Source organism: Taudactylus pleione, unplaced genomic scaffold, assembly GCF_031769625.1.
Source record: "Taudactylus pleione unplaced genomic scaffold, aTauple2 ptg000092l, whole genome shotgun sequence".
In the NCBI taxonomy this organism is placed as follows: Eukaryota; Metazoa; Chordata; class Amphibia; order Anura; family Myobatrachidae; genus Taudactylus; species Taudactylus pleione.
The window spans coordinates 7111803-7127105 of record NW_028284494.1 but is presented as its reverse complement, the minus strand read 5'-3'; the positions used below and the strand labels follow the sequence as shown (position 1 = coordinate 7127105).

The window sequence follows — 15303 nt, the reverse complement described above, 5'->3', positions numbered from 1 at the left end:
CCGCTCAGCGCAACAGTTACTCTCCTCCTTCAGACAGGCCACTGCAGCAGATCACACTAGTGACCAGACCAAGTCCCCTGCGGCACAGAGAGCCTGATTTCTGCTGTGGGCAGTGCTTCCACTACGGATACATCTGACAGCAGCAGAGACCCCGCTGACCGCACCGCTACACCCCTGTGCATGCAGCCTGCATTCCTCTCTAGTGGCCATCGGTTTTCTCTCTCTCTCTCTCTCTCTCTCTCTCTCTCTCTCTCTCTCTCTCTCTTCTTCCCGTGGGCTGCCCACAGGCCTGTCAAGTTACTTTGGGAAGCATTGAACATCAGTGTTCCTCAGTCCTCCCAATATGCCACAACACTGAACAACAACACTTGTTTGGTCTGATGGGCATTGCAGGGGCATGTGATGGGGTCTGTTAGCATGAGGGAAGGACTGAGGTGCACTGATGGGGGCATGAGGCATGGTGTAATGGGCATTGAGGTGGCATATGATATGATTTCATGTGCATTGTAGACTCTTGTGGAATGGTCTGATGTTCATTGAAGGGGCATGTGATATGGTCTGGTCTGATGAGCTTGAAGGGGCATGTGGGCAGTGGCGGAACTAGAGAGTGGTGAGCCCAGGTGCAAGAATATGCAGTGCCCCCAGTAGTAGTCTCCCCCCCCCCCCCCCCCCCCCATGTCAGTGCCCCCACTAGTAGTCTTCCCCCCCCCATGCAGTGCCCCCAGTAGTAGTCACCCCCTATGCAGTGCCCCCAGTAGTAGTCCCCCCCTATGCAGTACCCCCAGTAGTAGTCCCCCCCCTATGCAGTACCCCCAGTAGTAGTCCGTCCCCCCCTATGCAGTGCCCCCAGTAGTAGTCCCCGCCCCCCCCCGCCCCACACACACACACCCCTACCTACCTGGCGGCTATGTGTTTGTTACTGTGAAGTGTGGACCGTTCTCACTGCGGTCTACACTACACTAGCAGTGAGTTCAGCGTCTGCTTTGGGCCCCTGCCTCGCCACTAGTTTCGCCACTGTATGTGGGGTGCCCTATTGGGCATTGAAGGGTAATATTAAGGAATTAATGAGAGATTTAATATTACGTATAGTACTATGCAGGTGCCATACATTAGTGACTACAATTCTTAATACTACACACAGTTGTAGCGACTCATCGCGTCTAATATTTTGCCCTTCAGAATTAAAATGTGCCATGCGTAGTGATCAGCACCTAGAATCATATAAAGTGGTGAAAGATTACGTCAGTCGTTAAATATACTCAAACTCTCTATTATATTAAAATACAGATAGTTTCTAGGTGCATATACGCACTGGTGACGGCGTCCAGCCCAAATAAATCCTAGAGCGAGCACTAGTTTGGTCCTGAGCGATGATGGTTTACAGGCTAAAAAATCGGTCTGGATCATTAGGTTTGGTTCCCAAACCTGTCCAATCCACCCGACCGCCATTCAGCCAACTACAGGCTGTGACTGGAGAGCGCCTCCTTATATTGTGTAGTGTATGGAGCTGCTCTGATTATTCTACAGTGGCTCCTGCCCTGTTCCTACCCAGCTGCAGTGTATACCCAGCTTAAGGGTACTTCCAGGCATTTCAATTCCCTCTCGCTGGTTTTTATTTAGAAAGTGTTAGCAAGAACTTATTTAAAAAAATAAAAAAAAAATAATAATCCTTGTATTCCGTGTATTCCGTGTATTAATAAGATCCTAGATTTCTGTGAGCAAATAGTGCTGTAATGGCAGCTGCTTACAGTCAGTGGGTGTTTTAGGTGGTGAAATTTACTATAACACTAATGTGGGGGGTCTCTGCATGTGTCTTTCGGCGCATGTTTATAACTCTTGCCTAGAAAATGACCTTTTTGCATTGTGACGTGTCAGGTTGTCACTGCTGAGTGGAAATTCCAATCTTGCTATATTTTACATGGCTATTCAGTGTGATGTTCCTAGGTCTCCCTTCTGCCCAGGCAGCTGTTACCTGGGCATTTTCTCAATAAATGCGGTCACCCGCTGTATCTCTGCCCGTTTGAATCCAATTTAACAGCTTTTTCCATTAGTCATGTATAAATTATTATAGGTTTTGGTTTCATTGCCTCTCAGCCCTGTGTCCCAAGTGATCTGATGTTTCTTGTGTGCAGATGGCTGTAACTCCAGCAGCCGTGTGTGTGTGTGTGTGTGTGTGTGTGTGTGTGTTTTATGTCTTACATCTTACTGCTCCTCTTCACAGGTAAAGAATAAAGAGGATGATTTTGGATGGGGTGTAGTGGTGAACTTCTCGAGAAAATCAAACGTAAAAGTAAGTCCTGCTTTTATTTCATGCTGATACAGTTTTCATGTTAGCGTTTATATTGGCTCATTAAGCATCTGGATTATAATATATATTATGGAAAATGTTATTTCTCACGTGTATGTCTGCCTAGCTAATGCCGTGGTCCCCAACAGCTCCCAGGTAACGCTCCTCCTTCAAAACTATTTGAATTCCTTTAAAAGTTTAAATGACTACAACTCTCAGTGCAGTGTTCTGGCCACGCTGATTGGACAGTGTTCTCCCCAGGCTGTTTTCTTTGGACGCATCGGCCGGCAGAAACAGACTACCGCCCGGCACTTTTCCCCGCCGACCCCTGCTGTGGAACGCTGGCCTCTAAAGTGACCGAAGGCTAAAGCGTTCCCAGTGGTGCACTGCGCGGATGACGTCACCCGCGATGTGAGTAGCCTGCCCTGCGCGCCTGCTGGATCTAGTTAGATCCAGTCAGCGAGGCAGCGGGAGCGTGAGCGGCGAGCAAGATAAGGTAAGTTCTGGGCTGGGACTGAATCTGTAGTCTATTGAACTTTAGTTGTTACTGCAAGTTCTTGTTTGTGATGTGTGCCACCAGATTTGCAGTCTCTACATAATGTGTGCCTCCAGATTTGCAGGCACAATGGGGGTATTCAATTCAGCGGGAAGCGCCACCTGGCTGCCCTCCTATCTGCCATTTACGGTGGTGCCGACATCGCAGGTTTTCCCTTGAACCCTCTATTGGAGTGCAAGGGGAAAACGTGATGCTGGCGGGCACGATGTGCCGTTCTGGAGCTGCAGATCGCGTCAGTGTCGGCAATTTAATTCCCCCAAATGTGATGTGTGACACCAGATTTTCAGTCACGTCTCTTTGTGACTGTTTTCTTCTTCATGATGTTACTGTGCATAAAGAGAAAAGTATAAGCTTAACCTAAAAAAACAAAAAACTAGTCTCCTGTGTATTTGCTGTTCCCCAAATCTACATCTTGTTGCCAGGTATCTAAATCAAAGCATCTGCACAAATGTATAGACCGGAATGGGATGCTAAAATGTTTCATAGATGGAGAACATATTCACAATTTACGTATTAGGGACCAGTCTGGGGGCACTACTTCAGCCTGGGGGCACTGCATAAGGGCAAAGCAAAACTACAGGGGGCACTGTATAAAGGGCACAAATACAGGGGGCACTGCACAATGGGCACTTTTGACTGAGCGCCAATGGGGGAGCAGCCTGAGACCTGTTGGGCTGGAATGGTAAGGGAGATGCCCCTTTTCCCGGCGCACGCATAATTTCGAAGGCCCTCACCCGGCTACTTCTTAATGCCAACCGGCTGGAAAAAAATTCTGGGGAGAACACTGGAGTCTGCTGCAAAACGCTGCACTGAGCTCTATACTTATGATGGTGTCAAGTCCTGAGGATGTCGGAAAGTTAATCCCAAATTTAAAATCCGCCTGGCTGTTCAATATTGGCCTTTACATCTGCAAACCTGTACAGACTGGACTGAATATAAAAAAAATTGGTCTGTTTTAAATGAAGCCTGTCCTTGTACTGCAATGATACAGATAACATTTGCCATCAAATCCTGTGTTTGCCGTTTAAACAATGGGACTAAATTTGGATCTGCAGCACAGGGTGCAGCTGGCCTTACAAAACTGATTATAGCTATAGGATTGGTGATCTCATCCGTTTCATATATTTTATTTTTTTACTTTTATGGTTGGGGTGTTTTTGTTTAATGTCTGCCTTAATTAAAAGTGGGACAAAAAAAAAAATCTGCTGTGGGGTATACAGATGAGGGGTTATAAGAGAGAATCACCAGGCTGCTATATTATTCCTGTCTCCCTGATTTGGGATGGTGAATTGGACAGTGTTGCTTCTCTGGCGGAGAACAGTGGAGCCACATGATTATATGGAATCTGCAGGAAATCCCGCAGGTTCATATCCCAACGCCCAAAGCATGAAGATGCTGACGGGTGATAAATACTCTAACCCTACCCATTTCCCCCTGTGGTCTCTAAAATGAACCCTAACTCCCCCCCCCTGCTAAAACCTTACAGGGCCACGCTTACCTTCTTTCAGGATGCCAGCTGACGGGATTTCAGCGTCTATCTTTAGTACCGGGACAGGATTCCGACGGCCGGCCTCCCGGCCGCCGGTAAATTAACTACATCCCGGTGAACTAGACCAGTAGTATCGCTGTGAGAAAATTTATTTCTGGAGACTACAGCTGCTGAATGTCCAATGAGGTCCTGCCCGTGAAATAGGCATCCAATCAGAGGGCTCTTCAGGTAGCAGCTTGCAACTATAGAAGTAAGAAAAAGTGATGCTAGAAATGTATAATCCAAAATAAGTGGGTCAAAGATATTTCAGCCAAAGATTTTTCGATGCAATCCACCGACTGCCTGATTAGGGTATTTCTGCTGTTCTAAGGATCAGGACTAACCTCAGTATTCCATTTTTGGAATATGTATATCCTTTAAGCCCACCAGTCTAGCCTTTGTTTGTCAGACAGTTTTTGTGTCATCCCATTAAGAATCTCCTCTGAGCTCACTATAGAACAGTTTTAAGATGTCTCCAGACTATGGGCCGTTTTCAGTTAGACACGAAAAGCCGTTTTCCGTGGATAAGTATCGTGGGTGACGTCATTTCGCCAGACGGAAAGTATCGCCGTATTCACTTCCAAATTGTTTTCGCGTACGCTAAAATGCAGTGTAATAGGCGAAAAAGATTCGCCTATGAGTAGGTGATGGAAAAAAAAAGTGCAGAATTGTGGTTTTGTGGTGCAAATGTCGGGAAACCCCTCGGCACCCTTGGGAAAGCCCCCAAAGCATAACTGCGTCAAAAAAATCCTAAAAAAAGTGAACACCCGAAAAAATTAGTTTGAAAAAGGGGGCGAAAAAGTACAAAGTTGGGGTACAAACTTAAAAACTAGCGAAATAAGCTTTTGGAGGGTCTGCAAGTAGGGGGGAGGTGTTTTTTTGATTGCAGGTGCTTCCTGAAGGTGCATTTTTTTTAAGTTTTTTAAAACTTCACTTTTGCGAATTTTTAACCATGCTTGCACCCATTTTCATGTACCCCAAATTTGCTGGGACTAGTTATTTTCTAAAAAAACAAAAAAAAACCTGCTAAATTCTATTCTTCACCACTTGTGCAAAGACGCTAATTAGCAGCTATTGAGAGCATTTGAGTACCCCAAATACCTTCAGCAGGGCTATTCGCTGATCCCCAATGTTAGTACATCTTTTGGGGGGTGTCGGGCTGATTTCCCCAAATCTGACAGCACTTTTCGCCTGTTTGTGTTTCGCCGAGTGCCGGATTTGCGTTCTTTGGAATTGAATAGGGAGAATAGTGGGGGCGCACCCGATATGTTTCCAGGTCCAAAACACGCGATGTAGGCGGAAACTAGATTCTGCCGTCGGTGGCGAAATTATCGCAGCTAATTGAAATACGGCCCTTGTGCTAATAAAAATGATATTCTCCTCTGATCCCCCTCAGGATGTGTTGTCCAAGTATTACCGGCAGCCCTGTTGTTGTCGCCGATGACCCACAAATGGAATCCTCCTACCTCAACAGCAGCCAATTGTCTATTTTTTGCAGAGCTGCAGGCAGCAGCCCTTCCCTGCATGCTGGGTGCAACGTGTGGCGCATATATTCTTTTTTTTTTTCTCTTATTTGTCTCATAAGTAGAAAAACGTGAGTGTCATTTTTTTTAAGGGTGCCTGTCATTTCTTGGGGTATCTATGGGATCTGCATTTGTTTTCTCACTACAGTTTTGAAGGCCATTAGCCTGGACTGCACTGTGGTGGGTTTCTGGTGCCAAGGAGCTCATTACTTGGGTCTCTCTCCCCTATTTGGCAGGCTGGCATGGCTGTCAATGGGCCAGTTCTGCACACTACCCATATGGTCATTGCTGCATGCTTTTTCTACAAAGTAGATGTTAACGTTGCTATGTGAGAGTGCATTTGGCAGAAATTCCCCCAATTGTCTGTTAATGAGCGACTCCTTTTCTCCTGTTGAATGGATTGAGCCATTCCATCTCTTCAGCCCCCCTACTGTAGATAAGAGAAATTGAGATCATTGATCATGTTGTAGAGAGGCACAGACTAGCCCACCCAGCTATGCAGGGAGAGAGAAGTGTGTCTTAATGTCCCTATAAGTGCAATATAACCCATCTCCTGTGACCCCTTACAACATTTTAGAAAGTGATATAATGGCGAGAATTAGAAAGAAACACTTTTTATATATATATATATATATATATATATATATATATATATATATATATAATGTTGTAATTTGTGTTTGTGAAATTAACATTGTACCATTATGTCATAAATGAGACAAACTGTTATAAATAAATGGGAATGAATTGCGTAATGAGACTAACGGGACCTTGCGCTATGGTGGTAAATGTTAACTTGCCCATTGGCAGGATGTGTCGGAGATGAGGAACTGCAGTGATACAATGAACACTATGTAACCTTTTGTATGAACATGGAAAAACCTAGCAAGGCTTGGCTTGGATTAATTATATGAATTATGTATTTGCAAGCTGTGTGCGTCACACCCAGTCCAGTGGCACAGTGAATGAGAGCGCATTTGAGTGTTATACAATACGGTTTGAGATTTGGAACTGGAATTAAAATTATATCACTGTGGAAAGTTTCCATCTAGGTTTCTGGTGTAGGGGGAATCAAACAGCATGAGTTTTATATTACATCTATATTTTATGTAATATCTGAAGTGTGAGCATGTTACCAAGATCCAGACATGTTTCTTAAGCTGGGCATGCCTAAGGTACCTTACCACGGAACTTAATTAGCATTTTCATACAAGTCCGGTGTAAGACAAGTGTTCCTGCTCTGACACTATTAATAATAATAATATTAATATTATTATGTCTTTCATGATAATCTAAATCGGAGGTTCCCAAACTCAGCCATTACAGTCTACATTTTTAGGAGATCCATGCTTGAGCACAAGTAAGTTAATTGGTATCTCAGTCAACTTGATTTAATGATTTTGACTCCAACATCGATATCCTTAAAACCTGGACTAAACTGGTGGAGTTTAGGAACCTCTGATCTAAATGATATTTGGTAAAGATTTGAATAGGGCTCTTTACCTCCTGTATGGAACTTCTGTGAAGGTGTGAAAAAGATTATTTATTTATTTTTTCTGTTAATGAAATCGCAGTCCTGTAAATGCATAATATACTAAAAATCACTTTCCTCTTTGTTTTTTTTCTTGTTGTTTTGGGGAGGGATCGGGGGGTTCCTTAAATCCATTTCTAACTTTCTCTCTTATAGAGCCTTTTTTTTTTTTTCCCCCTCTTTCAGCAAGGCTTTGGCACACTGGACTGTGAGGATTGTAGGTTGGGGCTGGAGCTTGCACTTAATGTAAAACTGTAGCTTTAATTTCTGAGCTCCTCCCCCCTGCAACCCTATAATGCCAGTGTTCTTTAAGTGCCTGAGGAGTTGGGCACAGGGAGAGTGCTGGGAGCTGTATGCAGCTGGGGAGGGGGTGCGTGCCGTTGTAACCGCCCCACAGAGCACTCCGGTCTTTAGGAGAAGCTGCCTGGACCCGGGGACAGTGCGTGCTCTTACCCTTTTAGAGGGTGCTGGGCGGCAGCGCTCTCCCAATGGCAGCGGATAAGAAGTCTTTCGTCTCTCACAAATTTGTTATTCTTTATCCTCTACTGGGGGATCATGTGTCCAAGTGGGAATTGCCTCCCAAGGTTGATGCTGCAGTCATGCGTTAAGCTAAACACACGACTCTTCTGGTTCAGGGCTTGGCGTCCTTTATGGATCTGGTAAATTAAACATTGGTCTCAAGCTATGGAGACGTGGGCGGACAAACTAGTTGCTGGCCTTCATGGGGATTCATCCAGAGATTCCTTTATGGTCTTGGCAGAACAGCTTTGCGGTGCCGATTGAATATGTCTGTGAGGCCATTCAAGAGGGTGCTCAGGTGGCTTCCAAGGTGTCTGCTACAGCCATTACAGATTCTCTGGGGCTCTGTGCTTGGAGTGCTTCACAATTGCAAAAGCACCTAGATCACACGGTTCAGGTACACTTCTGGATCCTGACCTTTGAGAAGTCTCACCGACTCTCTTGTCAATGCCCTGGGGATGATCTTCGACACCTCCTTCCAGCGGGTTTTCCTGCCGGAATCCGAAGCTTGGAACCTACAGTACTTGGTCACGGCAGTGCTGTTGGTGCCTTGCAGGTCGATCTTGTTGTGCATGAAGTTGTTGGGCACAATGGTCTCCACCATCGAAACCATTCCGTAAGCCAGATTCCGCTCTCGGGAATTCCAGTGGGAGATTCACTTTCTTGGTCGGGATGCTCCGCATCCTTTTCCGCAGTGTCTCGTTCAGTCCAACAGTACTCATCTGATTTCAGGTCATCTTCTTTGGGGGCGGTCCTTCATCATTGCAGATTGGGCAATTGTGATCACGTACACGCGAGTCTCCTGGGTTGGGGTGCCTTAATATTGCATCTTAGGCTCCAGGGTTTTTGGTAAAAATCAGAGACGGCTCTTCCCATCATTTGTGCTCGAACTCAGTGCCATTTTCCTGCCTCTCATAAGAGCTCAATCCATCCCGGCCGTCCAGTTCAGATTCAGTTGGACAACACCATGGCGGTGGCGTATGTCAATCCTCAGGGAAGCACAAAGCGCTGCAGCAATAGCATCCGAATCCTTTCTGGGGGGGAACTGAGACTTTTGTTCCAGCACTCTTAGCGGTGTTCATACTGGGATTGGACAAATTGCGAAGCGGGCTTCCTCAGCAGAACCAGGTTTCTCCCGGGAGAGTGCTCTCCATCCGGTGGTCTTAAAACAGTTGGTTCGGAAGTGAGACCTTCCACAGGTGGTTCTTCTGGCCTCTCAACACAACTTCAAGGTTCCCCTGTTTTGTGCGAGATCCAAAGACTCGCTGGCTTACGCAGTGAATGCCATGACTGTTCCGTGGGATTTTCATCTCGCATTTCTATTTCCACCAACCCCAATGTTGCCTCAAGTACTCCAGCACATCAAGAATCAACGGATGTCTGTGATCCTGGTGGCTCCATACTGGCCACGCAGGTCTTGGTTCGCTGACCTTCTAAAAATGTCAGTAGGTCCCCGGGTCTCCCAGTTCGACTGGACTTCTGCAATAAGATCTGTTTCTTCATGAGAACCTTCCTCAGTTGGCTTTAACGGCCTGGCTTTGGAAACCGAACTTTTAAGGGCTAAAGGTTTTTCTCGCTCTGTGGTACGTACAATGCTGCAAGCTCAGAAGCAGGTTTCGTCACACAATTACCACAGGGTGTAAAAGATTTACATCTTGTGGTGCGAAAGGTGTGGGGTCTACAATCTGCAAGTTTCACTTCTCTCGTTTCATGGCCTTTCTTCAATGGGTTTTGGAGGCGGGCTAAAACTTTGTTCTTTGGAGGTTAAAATTTCAGTCCTATTTCTTTCCAGCGGCTGCTAGCCCTTTTCCGGGAAGTTCAAACCTTTCTGTAGTGCGTATTCAGCCACCATTTCGTCCGCTGGTAGTGCCATGGGATCTTAATCTGGTCCTATTGGCTTTCAAAGGCCTCCGTTTGGCTTCAGTTTGTAATTGGAAGCTAGCTTTCCTTATGGATATTGTCTCAGCTCGGCGGGTTTCCGTGCTTGGGGCTTTGTCTTGCAAGCTGCCTTTTCGCATTTTCCATGTTGATAGAGCGGTTCTCTGCACGGTTTCTACATTCCAACCGAAAGTTTTTCAGCTTTGTCACTTAAACCAGGAAATTGTCTGTCTGTCTTGTTTTTCCTTCTTCATCGACTTAATCGGGTTAATCTTGCTCTTCTCGATGCCATCTGCGGACAAAACTACTTCTGTCCGCCGCACAGACTCTGCTTGTTCTTTACAACGCACGTCAACGTGTTGGCCTGCTCCAAAGCAGATCATTGCACGTTGGAGCTGCTCGGTCATCACTCAAGCTTATTCTAGTGCTGGGCAACCAGCACCAGACCCAGGAGTCTGTGCATTCGTCAAAGGCGATGGCGTCTTCCTGGGCAGTGTGACATAGGGTTTCGGCAGACCAGGTCTGTCGTGAAGCTCCCTGGTCCTCTATTCACACGAAGCTCACTTTTGATTCGTTTTTAGCATCTGGCAACACCCGGTCAGGCAGGCTGAGCGTTCTCTCCCCCGGGGGCGGCTGTTGAACCTCCCATGGTCCAGTATTCCCCAGCCTTGCTGAAGAAGAGAAAATAGGATTTTTAGTCAACTTACCGTTGAATCCTTTTCTCTGAATCACGCTGGGGGAACACTCTGATCCCTCCATCACACTCAGCCGTGCAGGGTTTTGGTTCTTGACAGTTTTTTCTAGGGTTGCAGGGGGGAGGAGCTTAGGAATTTAAAGCTATAATTTTACATTAAGTTCAAGCGCCAACCCCTACCTACAATCCCCTTGGTCCAGTGTTCCCCATCCTGCTTCAGAGAAAAGGATTCAGAAATGTTTCTCATTGACTCCACAATTTGGCAATGTTGAGCTGTCCGATGGTCGGGGCTGCTGTTTTCATTAAGTGAATAAACAGTCTTCAGTGTGGAGTAGAATTAACTGTATTGCTGAACCTCCGCCTATGTAACCCAGTGCAGTGAGGCGTAGAACACATGGCTCCCGCCTCTCTCATAAACATCTGCTTGCACCAGCCCAGTGAAGTGAAGGCAGAGCATTGTGGTGTGCGCTTGATTGACAATTAGAAACCACTGCTGGGGGATGATGACACTCTGCAGTTGGTTGTGATGTGAAAATGTGTGCCTACTAGTATGGTAATCAGACACATTAACACACAATCTTGTGTACTCTGTTCCTGAATGCTTTCCAATATAGATTATAGCAGTGGTCTAGTGTGTGTGATGTGGATCCATTATGTTAATTGATCATTGCTATAATCATATAACTTTATGTAATACACCTATTTTATAGTGGATACAAAGCTTCCCTGCTGTATTCCCTGTATGCATTGTAGCATGTCTCTGTTCACACATTACTTTTGAACAAAGTTGTGCATTAGGTGCACCCCCAACAGGAAATACCGCAGGGCATTAGGATCATTGTACAGATCACATACAAACCTGTACTTTCCACTGTTCCGGGTGTCCGACACACATAGGTCCTGTATAGAAATGTACCTGCGCAATCACATGCTCTGTTCCAGGCAGACGAGAGAATGATCCTTAACATTTAATGTTACATCGGGGGAGGGTGGGCTCTCTGTTGTAGTTAAACAGCTGCATATGGACATATTTTAGATTTAACAATTGACAAGTGTTCTCAGAAACGATTGCACAAAGCCTCAAATTCCAGATGACTTTTAAGCTGTCATAATGTCTGTTTTTGTTTTAATCTTAGCCGAATACTGGAGATTTGGATCCTATTTATGTGGTAGAAGTTTTGCTGAACTGCTGTAAAGAGAGTCTGAAAAATGCTGCCACAGAAGCTGCAAAGCCGGCGAAGCCGGACGAAAAGGGGGAGATGCAGGTTTGTGGCTCTTATCCATTACATTATGGTTTGTCTTTGGATTCTAGGTTTATAGGTGATACACCAGAGACTAGAGTTTTACATTATTAGAAAACGATAAAATAGACTTTATTTACATACACACAGAATCCTGGAAGACTTGTACTGGGCACACACTAGACTAGTTTTGTCAATTCTGACTGTTTGGAACAACATCCAGCGTGTACACACTATGGGCGCTCCCGCTGGGCCGTCCATCGCATCTTCAGATCTGCCGTACCTACTGCTCAATCTGAGGATCTGACTGACGACCCCATCAATTTGGATGTGGCAGGGGAATGACATATTGTACAGTCACTCACCAGATCATATGGTGTGTACGGACTGCGCGATATGTCGTACCGTCGCGTCTCCCAACGGCCGGGTACACATGTGTCTAGTGTGTACCCAGCTTTATTTAAACTGTGTATTTGAAATCCATTTGATTGTCTCAATCTAAGCAAAGATCACGTTTCAGGTATAACTCCCTTAACTATAGGAGGTAAATGAAGAGGTTTTCTCTGAGCTTCTAGTAAGGTTCCTGTATTTCCTGTGCTAAATGTTATATTCCACTGTCCATCTTGACCTCCTGCTGAATACAGCTATCACCATACCCCCGGGAACTTCTGAAATGAAGTCCTTGGTAAATCTCCGACTGGAACCCTCTCTAGTCATTGGAGCTGATGGAGAGTTGAACTTTAGTTGGCTGTAATTCCTTCTGCATTGTGAGCACAGAACTGAATGATATTCCGTGCGCTTCTTGATTGGATCCACATCTGCTTGGTCTCTTAAGTCATCGTTATCAGTGCGTACTTGCACCAGTTCTATGCTTGGGGTCCATCAGAAAACGGGCATAATTACCCATATGCACAACTCTTGCATAGCCTGCTATTCTGTACTCGCACCCTCAGCAAACGTGGCCTATGTGCAAAAGCCCCATTGCCATCCAAAATCTGCATGTGGAGATGGAACAGGTTGGCTATATTTCTACTTCAGGGTCCATAGGGGGTCCACAGGGTTGACCTTGGGGGTTATAGCTGGAACAGGATCCATGGGCACCACACAGTTAAGCTTTTAGCTCCCAGGATGCACTTGGGTCCTCCTCTATACCCCGCCCCCGAGCCACAGGCACCCCAGTGTAAGCTGGTGCCCGGCCGGAGTCGGTCACCGGCAGGGGGGCTGCAGGAGCAGCCCCCAGAAGCTTTTTATTTTAAGTTAAATTTTATTTATTTTTAATCTATTTTTACTACAGACGGCAGCGAAGGGCTGTCTGTACAGACGCCCACGCTGCCGCTCTGATCCCCGACTGGCGCCGCGACGCCAGTACTGATCTGGGGATCGCGGCGGGAGGGCAGAGTCCGTACTAGCCGGACTCTGTCTACCTCCCAGGACTGCTGCCGGAGTCGCCGGGGATTCAGGTAAGCCGCGCGTCGCTGGCTAGCGGCGGCGCGCGGAATGCCTTAAATGCAGTCCTTTAGCCTCCGGTCCGGGGGACAGACCGGAGGCTGCTGGCAGTGGCGGCGGGCCCCCCCCATAACCCGTGGGACCACTAGACCACCAGGGATAAAGGGGCAAGCGGGAAGCCAGCATCCCTGGGGTTATGGCCAGCCAGGGGAGGAAGCCTTCCCTGTTTAGCGGCTCCTCCCCTCAGCTCAGCGCGCCTTTCAGCACGCAGTCTGGCGTCGCTGAGCTGCAGATTCCTCGGCCACTCCTCCTCTGAGGTCTCCAGCGGCCATTTTCCCAGTGGCAGCGCAGATCTCAGGGAGCACGCGGACCGGTCCCCCTGTGTACCTCTCCCCTGATTAAGGACAGCGTACACAGCACTATAGCCCTCCCAGACACTGAATCTGGGCAGGTTGATTGTAGTGTAAAGGTGCAGTGAGTATATCTTCCTGCATGGTATGTGACTTTTTGCTAGTGCTGCCTGTCTGTGCTTATTTTCCGCTTACTGTCAGCTTATACCTATCCCTTTACTTCTCCTACAAGCCCTGCAGGTGTGTGGGGGAGGGGCGTTTCTACTGACCTCACTTATATAGATCACGTATTTGTGAGGTCCGTCACATACAGTTGTGTGCTACTCAGTGCCATTTGTGGGCTGTTGTTCAGCACACCGGTGAGTGCGTTTTACTTCTACCCTGGTGCCAGATATATAATATATTCTGTCATGTCAGACGAGGAGGTTGAGCGCTCAGTGGCTCCGGTGTTGGCCTCCTGCGGACGCTGTTCTGCAGGAGTAGATAGGGAGGATTTGTCACAGGATGGCCTGTGTAGTCGATGCCAGGTGGCTCCTGGCCCATCCAGACCTTCTCTGGCGCAGGAACCACCGTGGGCGATGTTTTCTCAAGTGCTGGTGTCTATTGCGGACCGTCTGTCGGTCCCGACTGCTCTCCCTACTAGGGCGGTGCCCCAGCCGACCATCCCCCATTCCCCGGGTGTCCCGCAGTTATTGCGGAGTCCTCCTGGGTCTCAATCAGTTGGTCCCTATGCGGGGTTGCCTATGTATATACAGGCTTCCCCTGTGCCGCAGCAGCCTGTGGTACCTTTTCAGGCCCCTATGGCGACGCCTCCACCATGGGTGGATGTGCTCTCCAACTCCGTGCAAAATTTGGCGGCCGCTTCCTCGGCTTTTCAGTCAATGTTGTAGACTGACATGCCTTCTAGGATTTCTAAACGCCCACTCATGACACGGGCTGCTCAGGTATCGGACTCAGAGGGTTCCTCAGATGATGGGGAGGTCCCTGATGACACTGACTCGGACGCCTCGGTCCAGGAAATGGATACCAAGTCGTCCATTAATGTGCGAGCACTAGTTAGGGCGGTGCGAGCTATTCTTCTTATAGAGGATGAGGCACCGGTTCCTAGGTCGAAGTTTCCTAGTTTCAAAAAAACTAAGGTGGCTTCTGCGGTGTTTCCCCTGTCGGATCAGTTGACGGATCATATGGCGGTAGCTTGGCAGGCGCCCAGTAAGAGATTCCTTCCTCAGAAGCGGTTGGCTTCTAATTACCCCTTCCCTGAGGCACATTGTAAAAAATGGGAAACTCCACCGGCGGTGGATTCCCATGTCACCCGTTTAACTCGGGACGCCACCTTACCATTACCGTCGATATCCTCGCTGAAGGATCCCACGGACAGGAAAGTTGAGACTTGCTTAAAGTCTATTTACTCCCTCTCCGGGGCGGTGGCCCGACCGTCCATGGCCATCTCCTGGGTGGCCAAGGCCATTGAGGGGTGGGCCAATGCATTGGAAGATACCTTCCCGGACGACGCTCCGGATGTCCAGCGGGCGTTGTTGGGACAAATGAGGGACGCCGCTTCTTACATTGGAGAAGCTTCTTTAGATGCTAGTCTGCTGACCTCGCGGGTATCGGCTGCAGCGGTGTCTGCCCGCCGATCCTTATGGTTGCGGTCCTGGAGAGCGGACTCTGATTCAAAGAAAGGTCTGGAGGCCTTACCTTTCAATGGGGAATTACTATTTGGTCCGGACTTGGACAAAATAGTGGACAC

At 47.4% G+C, this 15303-nt stretch overlaps 1 protein-coding gene across 1 annotated transcript in view; it reads left to right on the top strand.

Annotated features, from left to right (window-relative positions):
• The window catches only part of MTREX (Mtr4 exosome RNA helicase), a 111286-nt gene that overhangs the window by 60386 nt on the left and 35597 nt on the right, over window positions 1-15303 (top strand). The window contains exons 18-19 of the mRNA XM_088469411.1: window positions 2222-2290; window positions 11653-11781. Coding sequence (XP_088325537.1) covers window positions 2222-2290; window positions 11653-11781 — 198 coding nt within the window. The remainder of the gene's footprint in view (window positions 1-2221; window positions 2291-11652; window positions 11782-15303) is intronic.